General features: G+C 53.7%; 1 protein-coding gene across 1 annotated transcript in view; it reads left to right on the top strand.

Moving 5' to 3' along the window:
* The first annotated feature begins 2697 nt into the window (after positions 1-2697).
* SEC14L5 (SEC14 like lipid binding 5) overlaps positions 2698-14909 on the top strand; it is a 39924-nt gene continuing 27712 nt past the window's right edge. Inside the window, exons 1-2 of the mRNA XM_070566878.1 lie at positions 2698-2982; positions 3702-3812. Coding sequence (XP_070422979.1) covers positions 3750-3812 — 63 coding nt within the window. The 5' untranslated portion in view covers positions 2698-2982; positions 3702-3749. The remainder of the gene's footprint in view (positions 2983-3701; positions 3813-14909) is intronic.

Here is a 14909-nt window from a genome sequence, read left to right as displayed (position 1 = left end):
CAGTCCGGGGCCAGGATGTTTGGATATCCTTGCAGTTCTGACTGGAAAATCACATCTTCCTGGCACTTCCACTGCATCCCTGGAGGAAGAAGGCATTGAAGAACCAGAGTCCTGGGTTTGAGTTCCTTACTAGCTGTGTGACCTTGGGCAAGTTACTCAACCTCTCTGTGCCTTCGTTTCCTTGTCTTTAAAATGAGGATTAAACTAGTTTTGACCTTGAGGGTTTTTTTTTTTTTAAATTTAGGCAATAATCATATAACATAAAATTAGTCATTTTAATGTGCACAATTCGGTGGCATCGAGTGCATTCACAATGTTGTGCACCCACCACCGGTATGGCGTTCCAAAAATGTTTTCATCATGGCAGGGATTGTTTCTGAGATCAAGTGTTTGAATGTTTGTAAAGCCTTAGCGCAGCGCCTGGCACAGCGAGTGCCCACGAGCGCTATGTAAGTGGGTAAGTGGTAGGAGCAGTGCTTACTAGAAGAGAGCTCACTATAGATAACACGTGGCAGGCGGGGCTCTTATTAATCCGATTCCCTGGGGCTGGAGGAGGAGTTAGGTTCTCGCCACCCCCGCCCATCTGGGCGGTGTTTTCCACTTTGCGCTCTCTGTGCCCACCCCGCTGTACCCCCGCCCCAGGAGTCCTGTCCTCACTGATTTGAGGGGCAGGGGAGGCGCTGATGGGAGCCAGGAAATCTCGAGCCGCCCCGAAAGTCCCAGGGCCTCTCCTCTGCTCCTTTTGGCTCTTCTTGGCCTCGCTCCCTGCACCTCCCATGCCCACTCCTGCTCCCCCAAGCTGTCACCTTCTGTGGCAGAGGACTCCCGTGTGGGGGTGGGGTGACCGGGAAGATTCCGCCTGGGTGGAAGAGAATGGACTCGAGTGGAAGCACACCCACCTCTGGGAGGAGCCCTTATGACCCATTGTTCCTCCCTTAGGAGAGCACCACCTCCCTCCCCAGGGCCGGTGTGGACCTTGAGAAACCCAGGATCCCCAGGCCCTTGGAAGGACTCCCAAGATCTGGCAGCCAGCACTGCCAGACTTGTCCACTTAGGAAAACCACTGGGGAGCCTTTCAAACAAGCAGATTCTGAGCGATGCCAAGGAATCTGCATTTTGACATGCGCCCTTGCCGCGAGGAGCCTTAGGAGCGGTGAAGCTTGGGACAGTCTGCTCCGCCTCGTCCTTCCAGGTGTAAACCTCCCTCTCTTGGTCACCTTATGCCAACTTAAGGCCTTTCGTGCTGTAACAACAGCTAAGTGTTCATGCTCGCTGTGCGCCCTGCACTGACGCCCAGGAGGAGCATGGGAGTTTCCTTGATGAGCACGGGGTACAGCGAAACATCCCTGGACGGGGTCTCCCCCGACAATTCCCCTTCCTGGAGACACCCAGGAGCCACGGACTGTTGTTTGCTGCCACCTTGTGGCAGAGATGGGAATTTTGTGCTCCATTTCCCTCCTTGATAACCTTAACCAAGAAAATGCACTGAGCACCTACTGTGTGCCAGGTCCCCAGTAAGATCCTGCGGACAGGGGACAGATGAACAGGACAGACAAGGTCCCTGCCCTCGCAGAGCTCACAGTCTCCCAGGACACACAATCGGTAACCCACAAATAAATACAATGAATGAATGAAGAAGATGATCACAGAGCGTGATCCACGCTAGAAAGGAAACCAGCAGGCTAATTATCACAGGGTGCGAGGATATATTTGATAAACGGAGCGTTGTCTGTCTCCCTCCCGATCGGCACCCCTTCTCCGTGCCCGGGACTGTGGACCACCCAAGGGCAGGCGCGTCTTTCTGACTCCCTCCTGTGAATGGGTGAAGTCACTCAGTGCTGGCACATAGGCGCTCAGTAAATGTCGAATGAATGACTACACTGATGACGAGGCTGTCCAGAGACAGCTTCTTGGCACTTCCAGGCAGAACAGACGGGGAGGGAGAAGGGAGGGCTTATGGACGGGACGCTGGGTCCCCAGAGATCCTGGGAGGGCTGGAAGGGTTTGGCTGCGAGCTAGAATGAGGATGATGGGCAAATGGCACCCTCCCAAGGAGGCCCCAGTCACCCTGTTTTAAATCGTATCCTCACTCTGCTGGCTTCTTGAACCCCTTCCCTGCTTAGTTCTTTCGCCATCTCCAACAGTACTGCATATTCGCCTTATTCGGTTAAGGTGTGCCCCCCTACCCGAATGCAAACTCCCCGAGAGCGAGGATTTTTGTGTTTTGTTCACTGATGACTCTCCAGAGCCTGGAAGGAACTGAAATTTAGTAGTTGCTTAGCAGTAGGGTGAATGAATGATGATGGGCGGGGTTAAGGCAGGGCCATGAGGGCCCTGGGGCGGGGCCCGTGGGAGGGGCGGGGCTCGGAGCCCGGGAGGAGCGAGTTGATCCGAGTTAGGGGAGAAGCCAAAGCTAAACCTTCCCAGGAGGGGCGGGGCTGGGCGGGGCTGGGCGGGGCAAGGGTCCTCCTGGGGGCGGAGCTAGACTGGGGGTGGAGCCTTGGGGCGGAGTCTGTCTGGGGCTGGGCCACTCCATAGGCTGGGTGCCTTAGGGGGCGGGACCACTATGTGGGCGGGGCCTACATGAGGCGTGGCCAATCTGGAGGAAGAGCCGTGCTGGGGGCGTGGTCAAACGGAGGGCATGTAAACTAAAGGGAGGGGCTACGGTTGGGGCGGAGCCCCTCAGGAGGCGGGGAAATCTGGGCGTGGCCACGGCAGGGCGGCGTGGGCGTGGCCAGGCTGGGGGCGGGGCCAGGCCGGGATCTCCGCTGTCCTGGGTCCCGGAGTGCTCCCTCCCCGCAGGTCTCTCTCCAGCCCCGCAGTCGTCTCCCTGGCCGGCCCGTCTCCAGGGTGCGCAGGGCCCGACGCCCCCGGCTCCGCGGCCGCGGTCGGGCCTCGGCCCCCGCACTGCGCTCTGGGACAGGTGACCGCGGGGGCCCCAAAGAGCTCAGCTCCGCATCCCCGGAGACTCCGAGGGCGAAGGTGAGCAGGGCTGCGGGGACCGGTGTGTGCACGCCCGTGTTGGTGCCTGTGTGTGTGCATGTGTGTGGACGTCTGTGCGCACCGGGGGAATTCTCTAGGTGCGTGGAGTTGGAGAGGTGCGTGCTCCGGGGAGCTTTGTGTGTGTGCAAAATTTCAAGAGCGTGCAAAAGTAGTCCCGTGTGGGAGGAGAGTCGTGCATATGAGTGCGTGTGTGTGTGAAAGAGACAGTGGGTGTGAAATTTGGTAAAGATCATGTGTGTATGTCAGGGTGTTTTGGAGGAAAATGGGAGGGCAGGTGCAATGATACTTGGGGGCACTTACAGCATCAGGATGTCTGTGCGAGCTGTGCGGGTGCGTGGGTGGTGAATTGTGGGAGTGTAAGAACTGCGAATGTGTGTGTTTCCATGTGAGTGGCGGTGAGGGGTGCTTCTGGGGTTCTCAATTTGAAGAGGTGGGGACCGAGGAAAGTTTGGCGGTGCTGATTGCTCTTGGAGGGGGAGTGTGGTCTGAGGCTGTGGGTAATGGACAGTGGAGGTGTTTGGGGCCTGGCCAGGAGTAATTTGGGGATCATATTGCCCCCCCCCCCCGGCTTTGAGGGCTGGGGAGATGTGTGGGCAAGGCCAGAGGGGGCTGGGCCTGCCCCTTGCATGGGGAGCAGTGGGCAGGGTTCTTGCTTCATGTGGAGGGAGCGGCTGCCTCACCAGTCCCCTGTCACCCAGGCCCCGTGCTCACTCCTGCCTGGCTTCAGTTGGCGCTCCTGCGAGAACATGGTGCAGAAGTACCAGTCTCCCATCCGCATCTACAAGTACCCGTTCGAGCTAGTCATGGCGGTGAGTGACCCTGGTTCTCCGGCCCCCGTATGGAGGTTGGAGGGACATAGGAGGTCAGCTGTGATGGGAATGAGAGGGAGCCCCGGAGACCCCCCAGATCAGAAGGAATTTTTGAGCTCCTTCACTGACCTGGGGAGTCCAGCTGCTAACCAGTGACTCTCTACCTGGCCAGCCCACCATCCACCCAACTTCTGGAATCCTTGCCCACTGACCAAAACACAAGGTCTTTCTTTTTCCTTGTTGAAGCTTACATGTTCTCTCACCTCAGCCTTCTCTGACAGGAAACAAGGATATCAGGGGCCAAGCCACTGCTGTCATTTTTGTGTAATGATAATAATAATAGTAAATATAACAATGATGGTGATGACACAGCCATTCACTGAGGGTGTACGGTACTGTCTTCACATCCGTGGTTTCATTTAATTCCTAACAGCTGGCATTGTTCTCATTTTACCTCTGCTAAACTGAAGCTGGGATGGTCAAGGGATTGGCCCCAGGTTCTGTGGCTAGCAAGAGGTGGAGCCGAGGCTCAGAGCCACGCGAGGGGGACTCCAGAGCTGGGATTTAACTACAGTGCCCCCCAGGGTCCTCCTCCTGCCACACACTGCCTCCCTTTCTCTTCAAGGAAGCTGAGACCAGGAGGAGCATGTGGGGGTGGGGAGGGGGCAGGAAGGGTCTGGGAGCCGTCATTTTCATACTCAAGTCGGGCAGCCAGTCAGCTGGGGTCCTAGAATTGGCTCCCAGGCTCTTGGGCTCCTAGATCAGTGGTCTTTGTTCCATGGGGTGGGTGCTGGAGCCGGTGGACATGGCTTTCCTTCTTGGCGCCGTCCCCTCTGCCTGTTGGAGCCACCCTTCCTGGTAAAATAGGGGCAATGCCCTGGAGGTGTGGGGAGGGGGAAATGAGGTAACGCCTGCTGCCTCTGGCTCAGTGCCTGGCACACAGTAGGTGCTCACTAAATGTACCTGCCCCTGTTATTACACCACATGGTATTATAAATGATTGTACTGGAAGTGCAAGGAACACGGGCAGGCATCCACCCCCGTCCCTCCCAGCCCACCCCTGGCTGCTCGATTCCAGTCTTTGATCCGAGGACTTGCGTATCAGTTGTGCCTCTGCGCGTGTGTGTGTCCTGCCTGATCTTATTCTATGAATCCACCTGCATATGTGTTTATAGTCCCATAGAGGATTTAAAAGCCTCCCTGGAGCCGTCCATCCGTGTGCTGTTATGGGTAGATGGTTCCAGGTCAGGAAAGAGGCAGGGACAGGCCCGGGGTCATAGTGACTAGCTGGGTGAACTTAAGCAAGTTACTTACCCTCTCTGAGCCTTCACTCCCCATCTCTAAAATGAGGATTCCATGGTTTCCAAATCTGGGCATCGTGCTGTGGATTAAACTAATCAATGCGTGTGAAGCTCCCAGCGCAGGGTCTGGCACAGACCAAATGCCGTTACTATTATTGTTACTGTTGTTAGTGTTGTCGCTGCCTGCGGCTGTGCGACTTTCCTTCATTTGTAGAGTGGGTAGGACACCAGGGATGATGAAGAGACTTGGGGACAAGCGGTCAGAAGCACTGGTCCCTGCCGCTGCCCCGCCTGCTCTGGCTGTGTGTCCTGGGAAAGCCACTGAATGCATCTGAGCCTCGGTTTCTTTTGTGAGATGGAGATGGTTGTCACGAGGATAAAGGTGATGCCAGTTTGTGGGGGTGGTGGGGGCGGGTGCCCAGCACAGGGCTCCATCCAGACTAAGTAGCTGAGTATAAAGACTCGTCTTCCGTCTAAGGCTCCAGGGAGCTCACGTGTTCTAAGACCCCGGGACTCATTCATTCATTCATTCACTCAGTAGAAGAGAGGCATTGTCCCCAATCTTCTGGAACAATCCAGGCACCCGATTCTCTGCCATGAAGCTGAGACCAATAAGTATAGAATGGAAAACGAATAATGTTTCAGTACTGCATGAACTTGATAAATGCAAACTTAATTTAGCATGTTTAGGAGTCTCAAAATATTTGCCATCATTGCACTTTGCGATAAAGCATGCCCGCTGAGGTGGCACTGAAGACTTTATTAAAAGGACTAGTAACGCACTCGCATGGCCTTCACTGGAATATGTTCAGCGTGTTTTGTAAGCATCGAGTTCCCTCAGTGAAGGCAGAAGGATGCGCTTGCCCCCCGGGCTGCTCTCAGTCTCTGGGCGTCGATGTGTACACGCTGTGGGTACAGGAGGAAGCAGAGGTTTTCTGATATTTGCTCTGTAAATGAGCTGATGTGTCTGAGCTAATGTGAGTTACTCGTAGTTTTCAAAGGGACAGCCGCAACCATGTCGTCTTATCTTCCATACAATCTTTGTCGGTGAGAGGGCCCCCCAACCGCAGCCATGCCGCTGACAAAGCCACTTTGCCGACTGTTTACAAAACACCATTGTCCCCAGTAGCCTGCATAACTCAACAGAACTCGCACGCTGTGTGGGCACAAAAGGGGTTTTCTGCGCTTACTGTCCGTCTTTGTTTCTCAGCCGGACACTTGTCCTCAGTTCGGGTCAGATGCCAGGGAAGTGTTGGGTGCGTTCAGCTCTTTTCACTGCGTCCGAGTGCCCGGACGAGCTGGCCTTCTCGGTTTCCTGTTTAACAAAGCCCACTTGGGAATCAAAGCGTCCCTTGCTCCTTCAGAAGTGCACCAGCGATGATACGGATGACCGGAATTGGGCCCGTGGAATTGCTCATAAAATATCACAGAGGCAACCTTTCTAGACCCAGGTTCGAAAAACCTTTAAAAATCATTTTTCTCTTTCATTTCAAAGATTTAACTACTGTAATCCAGTGAATGGGCGTCTCTCTCCTTGGGCCAAATCCCTGGACGGGAATTCTGTTCCTGAGGGCGGCGTTCCAGGTGGACTTTGCTTTCTAATTCTTGAGAACATTCTCTGTTATTTGGTTCAGGACAATCAGCTTGTATTATCTTGGTAAACAGGGGAAAGCAGTTAAGATAATGGAGGAGCCCGCTGCGCATCCAAGGTTGGAGCGGGTCCTTGGTCCCTGTCACTGTGGGGTCTCAGAAGGTCAGGAGGTCTTTGTGGAGATCCCTGTGTGTGGAACACAAAGACTGGGACTTGAACTGCGGCTTGTGGTCCCATGAGTCCTGACAGCCACTCTCAGGTCCACACCCGGAAAATGGAGATGACAAAGGCCCCTGCTCCTCAGAGAGCTGAAGCGAGGATTAAATGAAGGGACATGGGCACCCGGACAGGCCTGGCACATTGTTTAATGCTTGTGAAATGTTACTTAAGCTTATTATCATTATTTATTGTTTGAACAGCTTTATTCAGCTATCACTCACATACCATAAAATTCACCCACTTAAAGGCACAGTCAGTGGGTTTCAGTGTATTCATAGAGCTGTGTAACCATCACCACCGTCAATTCTGGAACGTTCTTATCACCCCAAAGGGAAACTCTGCACCGCTTAGTCACCATCCCCGAATATCTCCAACCTCTCCCCACCCCAAGCAACTATTAGTCTACTTTCTGTCACTATGGATTTGCCTATTTTGTACATTCCATATAAATGGACTCATACAATATGTGGCCTTCTCTGACTGGCTTCTCTCACTGAGCATCGTGCTTTCAAGTTTCATCCCGGTTGTAGCGTGTGTCAGTGCTGCATTCTTTTTCATGGCTGAATAATATTCCCCTCTATGGATGGACCACATTTGCTCATCCATCCATCGGTTGATGGACTGTTTCCATTTCTGGGCTATGATGAATAACACCGCCATGAACATTTATGCACAGTCTTTGTATGGATATATTCCTTCCAAAGAAATTCCTGCTCTGAATGGTAATGGTTATTGGACGAGTTTAAGCAGATTCTTGTTTAAATTTTCTGTAACAAACAGTACACAGAACAGACTAGGTCCCAGGCACTGTTCTGAGCGCATTCAAAGATTAACTCATGGGCTCCTTTAACCAGCCCCTGAGATAGGTCTGTGGGTGCTCTGTTCTGCAGACAACGAGACTGAGACACAGAGAGAATAAATGGATTACCCAAGGCTGCAAAGCGAACACACGACAGGTGGGGACTTCATTGGAATACGTTAAGTGAATTTTGCAAGGCAGTTTGGCTCCAGAATTTATTTATTTTTTTTTGAGGAAGATCAGCCCTGAGCTAACATCTGCTGCCAATCCTCCTCTTTTTGCTGAGGAAGACTGGCCCTGAGCTAACATCCGTGCCCATTTTCCTCTACTTTATATGTGGGATACCTGCCACAGCATAGCTTGAGAAGTGGTGCCATGTCTGCACCCAGGATCCGAACTGGTGAACCCTGGGCCACCAAGGTGGAACATGCGCACCTAACTGCTGCGTCACTGGGCCAGCCCCCCGGCTCCAGAATTTACATTCCCCACCACGAGCTTTGCTGCTTCTCAGAGCTGAGGACCTGAAGTTATGGGGGTGGCATCTGGACCGAGTCAGTGGTCCCACCAGGGCGGTTACCATCAGGACTGCGTCCAGAATGCCTGCACCCTGTCAGGACCCTGCAAAGGGGAGCACAGCCAAAACGCACGGACCCTGGCCTCTCGGAGGACAGACATGCCAGCAGGGCCTGGGTGTGTTCCCTGAGCAGTGGGTGCACAGCCCCTAGGCCAGCTCAGAGGCGGGTACCAATACAGCAGCCTTAGCTGTAGTAGAAGGGGAAACAGGCTTAGACAGATGGAGGAGACTGTCCGTTAGTCAGTGTATTTGTCAGTGCTGCATAACAAAGTACCCCAGCTGGTGGCTTAGAACAACAAAAGGTTGTGGCCTCAGTTCTAGAGGCCAGAAGTCCAGATCAAGGTGCTGGCAGTGCCGTGCTCTCGCTGGAGGTGCCAGGTGAGGATGTGTTCCGGGCCTCTCTCCTGGCTTTTGGTGGCTCCTTGGCTCGTGGCAGCATCACTCCAGCCTTCACACGGCTTACTCCGTGTGCGTGTGCCTCTGCGCCCAAACTTCCTCTCTTATAAGGACGCCAGTCATAGTGGAATTATAAGGTCACCCTAATGACCTCATTTGAACTTGGTTACCTCGGTAAAGACCCTATTTCCAAATAAGGTCATATTCTGAGGTACCTGGAGTTGGCACTCCAGCATTCCTTTTTCGGGGGCGGACATAATTTAGCCCCTAATACTCAGTAAACGGCATTCTCAGTCAATGGCAGAGATTCTATCTCAGGGAATCTGACCCCACAGCCCGAGCTGGCAGCCAGGCATTCTGGATTCTGGCTCCGATGATCAGTAGACATCTGTGCACCAGTGGCCGCCTCCTGTCCGGCCACTGCCCAGGAGGCCCTGTGGGGCTCTAAGGGCCTGGGGCTTCAGGTCAGCTCAGATTCTGCAAACCTAACAAAGGCAGATGGTGCGGAGTTGAATTTCCTCAGCAATAGGATTTTCGTGCGGAGCCAGGGTTACGGAGGGGAGGGCCCTTGTCCAGCAACGAAGTGTTAAAATATTTAAAGACCTGGCCTTTTGGATTGATAAACAGCTTGTAACTTAGCAAATGGGTTATTCATAAGGAGCGGCCTCTGAAGGCAAATCCTTGCAGCCCAGGCCACGGGCACATCCAGGTGGAATTGTTGTCATGGATGTAGTTTTGACAAAGCAGCAGGGGCCTTATTTAAATGAGTTAAATGAGTTCCCTGGGGCCCGTCATCTGATCCTGCTGCTAAAAGATTAAGGGAAGCGACAGTTTCCACCCTGGATTGCTTACAGGGCCCTGACGCTCCGATTTGGGCCGGGAGAATGGAGGTAGTCCGCTGCCCAGCAAAGCTATCTTCTGGTTCCAGAGGCCCTGAAGGAAGCTGTGGGCCCTTGTTCGTCCGTTCACGCGTGCATTCATTCGTGTCCGCGAGCGTGTATGCGTTTGGCAAATACGTATTGAGTGTCCTCTGGGTGCCAGGCACTCGGCTGGGTGTGCGTTGATTCCTAGCACTTTTCGAAACACATCCTTATTCTGTTCGTTGTCTTGCTTCCTTGTTTATATGGGTGTTTTTCATGAAAGTAAGCTTCTGGAAGGTGGGGGCCGTGTCTGTCTTGTTCTGGTTCTGTCTTGACTTGGTTCTCCTGACATGGTCCCTTTCTGCCCTCATAGAGCTGGCAGTGTGGGGGGGGTGTGTGATGTGTGATGTGTGTGTGAGAGAGACAGAGACAGAGAGAGAGAGAGAGAGAGAAGCCCGGCCAGTGTCATGTAGAATGATTTGTACTAGGGGAAGAACAGGGCATTGTAGGAACACAGAGAAGAACCCATTGGTCACCAGCCGAGGGTCTTTTAAGCCAGCCAAGCAGAGCCTTGCCGAGGGGAGGAAGGCACAGCATGTGCAAAGGCCCCGGGGCAGAACTTGTCTCTCTACAGAAATGAATGTGGCTCACTTGGGCCCCAGTGAGAGTTAAAAAGAGACACGCAGGGTCAGTTGTCTCTTCAAGGACCTTGGGAGCTTGCGACGGTTGGAAGCAGGAGAGTGACATGATGAGATTTGCTATTTAAGTGGGTTGGAAGGAGGTTTTCATCCCGGAGGCCTGGAGAGCATGAGGAAAACAAAGGAGCCGAGGCGCGTGCATTCCTGGAACACTTGGAAAATCTAAGATAGCATTTCCCTCCCTTCAAGATCCTGACATGCCGCTAAATGTCAAGACATACTGGGCTGGACTTGCTGCCTCCACGTCTCTCCCTGAGCCAGCAGGGGCACCAGCTGATCCTGGGAGTCCGTGGGCATGGAGCCTGTTCAGAGGAGGGCACCCCCTGCCCTGCTCCCCACGCCCGGGGGAGAATCCGCGGGAGGTTTTTGTACAGTCGCCAGGCCGGGCAGCCGGGCTGCACGCTCCCCCAGTGCTGGAGAGGCCGGGCTTTCTGGAGGTGTGAGCTCAGGTGGAGGACACGTGGTCCCCGCTGGGGCAAAGGGCTGTCCGAGTCCTGGCGTGCAATAAGGCGACAGAAGCAGAAAAAAATAATACCTAGACCCCACTAACTGTGCCCCTGCTGCAGCCTCAGGGCAGGAAACTGTGAAAAACGGCCAAACGGTGCCTCTGCACCCTGTTCAGGGCAGTTCGTTGGCCAATAGCCCCGGCTGCCCCCGCACTGTGACCACAGAGGGAGCCGCAAGGGCCTTCCTTCACCTGAGCACTGAGCACCTGCCAGCACCCAGCTCTCCAGGGCGGGGCAGGGAGAGCCAGATGCAGGCCTGGGCCCCTCTCTGGGCTGTGCACCTGCCATGGTCACCAGCGGGTGTAGACAGAGGTCCACGCACGCTGAGACGGGGGATCTGTGCAGCGACCTGCTCTTGCAGGTGTGTATGTGACGAGGGCTCCAGCTTCCTGCCGTCTTTCCCCAGCATCCGCCCCCTCCTTCCCGCCTCCTCCCTCCCTCCCTCCCTCTCTCCCTTGGGCAAATATTGGCTGATGTCTACGGAGTCCCAGGTGTTGTGCGAGGGCACTGGGGAGTCCACTGGCGAAGAAAGCAGTGATGGAGGCGCTGACTGGAAACAAATAAACACAGACTCGACATCCTATTACAAATCATGATCGATGCCTCTGATAGGACCATGAACCGCTCAGGAGATGACTCACTCTCTTTTTTTTAAATTGTGGCAAAATATATATAACACGAAATTTCCCATTTTAACCATTTCTTGTCTTTTTTTTTGTGAGGAAGATTGGCCCTGAGCTAACGTCTGTGCCCATCTTCCTCCATTTTATGTGGGATGCTGCCACAGTGTGGCTTGACGAGTGGTGCTGGGTCCACGACCTGGGTCCTGAACCTGCGAACCCCAGGCTGCTGAAGTGGAGGGCGCGAATGCAACCACTACGCCACCGGTCTGGCCCTCCGTTTTAGCCATTTTTAAGTGTCCAGTTCAGTGGCATTAAGTACACACACATTGTTGTGCAGCCATCACCACCATCCTCTCCAGAACTTTTTCATCCTCCCGAACTGAAACTCTGTGCTTCTTAAACGCTACCTCCCTGTTCCCCCTCCCCCAGCCCTGGTGACCACCATTCTACTTTCTGTCTCTACACGTCTGACTCCTCCAGGGACCTCATATCAGTGGAATCAGACAGCATTTGTCCTTTCATGTCTGGCCTCTTTCACCAAGCATCATGTGTTTGAGGTTCATCCATGCTGTAGTGTGTTTCAGTACTTCATTCCTTTTTTATGGCTGAATAATATTCCACTGTATGGATAGATCACATTTTGTTCATCCTTTCCTCAGTCAGTGGACACTTGGGTTGTTTCCCCTTTTTGGCTGTTGTGAATAATGCTGCTGTGATGTGCAAATATCGCTTCAGATCCCTGTTGGTTTACTCTTGTTCATTAAAAAACATCGACTGTGCGGTGTCTGGCACTGTGCTAGTGCCTTACACGTATTACCTCCCTTTTGTCTTTATAGCAGTCCTTAGGAGGTGGGTACCATCCTCCTCCTCATCCTCTTTCTTTCTGAGGAAACTGGGTCTCAGGGAAGTTAAGTTGAGGTCGCCCAGCTCCCAAATGGCAGAGATAGCATCTAAACCCTAGGTTTTTTCTCTGCTTTGTCCACCACACCCAGCCTTGCCCCCTCGCCGTGTCCAGCTGCCCCCGTCTCCATCTTTCCTGTCTCCCGAGCTGGCTTTGACTAGAATAGCAGCAGGTTTTCAGCGACAGGGCCATCTGGGTATAGCTGTTTTTAAGATTGTATACAGCAGTCATTTCGAAAGGCTCCAGAACAACCTCCCCCTGGTTCAACCGTGCCCGCTTCCCTTCATCAGCTGGGATGACACTGCTGCCATCGGCTGGCGGATGGCTCATTCACCAGGCTCTGGTCGAGCAACTCAGCCAAGAGTTGGGAGATCCACAGAGTGGAATATTATTCAGCCATGAAAAGGGACGAAGCGCTGGCACCTGCTGCAGCAAGGATGAACCTCGAAAACATCATGCTCAGGGCAAGAAGCCAGACACAAAAGGCCACATGTTGCCTGATTCCAATTACACGAAATGCCCAGAAAAAGCAAATCCATAGAGATAGAAAGTAGATTAGCGGTTGCCTAGGGCTGGGATCGGGGGGATGAGAAGTGACTGCTAATGGGTCTGAGGGTTCCTTTTTTTTTTTTTTTTTGGTGAGGAAGATTGGTCCCAAGCTAACATCTGTTGCCAATCTTCCTCTTTTTTTTTTTTTCTCCCCAAAGCCCCAGTACACAGTTGTACATCCTACTTGTAAGTCCTTCTAGTTCTTCCATGAGGGACCCTGCCACAGCATGGCTTGATGAGCAGTGTGTAGGTCCATGCCCAGGATCCGAACCCACGAACCCCAGGCCGCCAAAGCAGAGTGTGTGAACTTAACCACTCTGCCACCAGGCTGACCCTGGGTGTGGGGTCTCTTTTTGGGGTGATGAAATGTTCTGGAATTAGTGTTGATAGTTGCACAACTTTGTGAATGTACTAAAAGCCACTGAATTGTGCAGTTTAAAAGGATGCATTTTATGGTGTGAGAATTATACCTCAATTAAAAAAGGATTGATGCCTGTCTGTCCTGGGGTCTCCCAGGCTGGCAGGGAGAGAGGGGGGTCGTCACGGAAGGCTCCTGAGGACTGTGGGAGGGGAGGAGTGCGCCTCGTGCAGTGGTCGCATGGCGGGCAGCGCCCCAAATCCGGCCTGCACGTGGAGAAGGAGGGCGAGGCCCTGGGCCGGGGTCCGTTGGTGAGGTCTGGATAGTCTTGGCATAGTTGCGCTGGGAGGTTTTGGGTGAGCAGCTCCCTCTGAATTTGCAGGAGGAAGAGCAGGAAGGAAGGAGGGAGGGCGGGCGGGAGGGAGCAGCTGTCAAGTGAGTAGCAGAAATAGCTTTTCTGTACTTTATAGAATCTCACTCTTTTTTAAAATTTAAATTTACTTAACAAATGCTGATGGAGAACAAACCGTGTGCCAGGCACTGTTCTAAGCACTTTCCAAAAACCCTGCTCCTTTATTCGCCCCGCCATTCAGCAAGGTCGCCACTTTTCTTATTCTCCTCTTAGCAAATGAATGAATGAAGGAGCCGAGAGCCTGATGATGTCAAGGTCAGGCAGCTGGTAGGAGGCCGAGCAGAGATTTGAACCCAGGCCCGGAGTCCACACCCTGAGCGGCTAGCTCGGCGCTCATTCGCTTGTTCGTCATGCAAATGTCTGTTGCGTGTGGACTATGTGCTGGGCCTTTTGCAAAGCACCGAGGGATTCAGAGGTGACAAGCCGGGTGCCAGGGGACCGAGGACTTCCCACTTCAGCAACTGTGACGCACGAAGGAGGGACACAGAACCGAGCGCTTGTGGGCAAGCTCTGCGATGACTCCACTTACAGATGAGCTGAAGGGACAAGGGACGTGCTGTGCTCAGGGTGCCCGGCCTGGAGGTGGGCACGTCTGGCTAGGCATCCAGCCTCCCGTGTCCACGTGTGAAGTGTCAGCGTGGCATTTTGCAGGATGGGGGCCCATGGGAGGCATTCCGGGGCTGTTCCCATTGGCCCCTGCCTGCCCCAGCCGCATCCCTGCATGCGTGGGTTCTGGGCCTGGGATCAGCTCCCTTTCTGAGCTGAAGGGCTGGGGTGTCCCTCTCCCGCCACCTGGCAGAAGGGCTGTAACCAAATCCTTCTGCTACCTTGCATCCCTGAGGGGGCCTAACCACGTGTCAGTTCAAGGGGGAGCAGCTCAGGCCTGAACTGTGGGGACAGGCGCCCACAGGGAGGGCCCTGGAACTGTTTGGTCCCGTAAAACCCTGTGACCTGCCAGAGGCAAAGGGGCCCCTGATTCATGGGTTTTAGGTCCTCGTGACTCAGCATTTCCAAACGCCGACACTTGTGATGAAGCCAAAGTTCCCTGAGAGGCAGGACCGGGTACTTCAGGGCTGGGGCCTGGGTCTGACGGGCCTGCACTCCAACCCCCCACCCCCTGGCCTTGTAATGCCTTCCCGAGCCTCAGCTTGCTCATCTGTAAAATGGGGAAATCTAGCTGCCATCTCCTCAGGGCGTCAAGATTGACGATAGTGGAGCCATTTTAAACGGAACCGGCACTCCCTTTCAGCTGCTTTGCTCTCCTGAACCTTTGGACTGGACCCAAACGGGAATTGTTTCACAAGTAATTG

Source organism: Equus przewalskii, chromosome 12 (assembly GCF_037783145.1).
Source record: "Equus przewalskii isolate Varuska chromosome 12, EquPr2, whole genome shotgun sequence".
NCBI lineage: Eukaryota > Metazoa > Chordata > Mammalia > Perissodactyla > Equidae > Equus > Equus przewalskii.
This window is presented reverse-complemented; position numbering and strand designations above follow the sequence as displayed.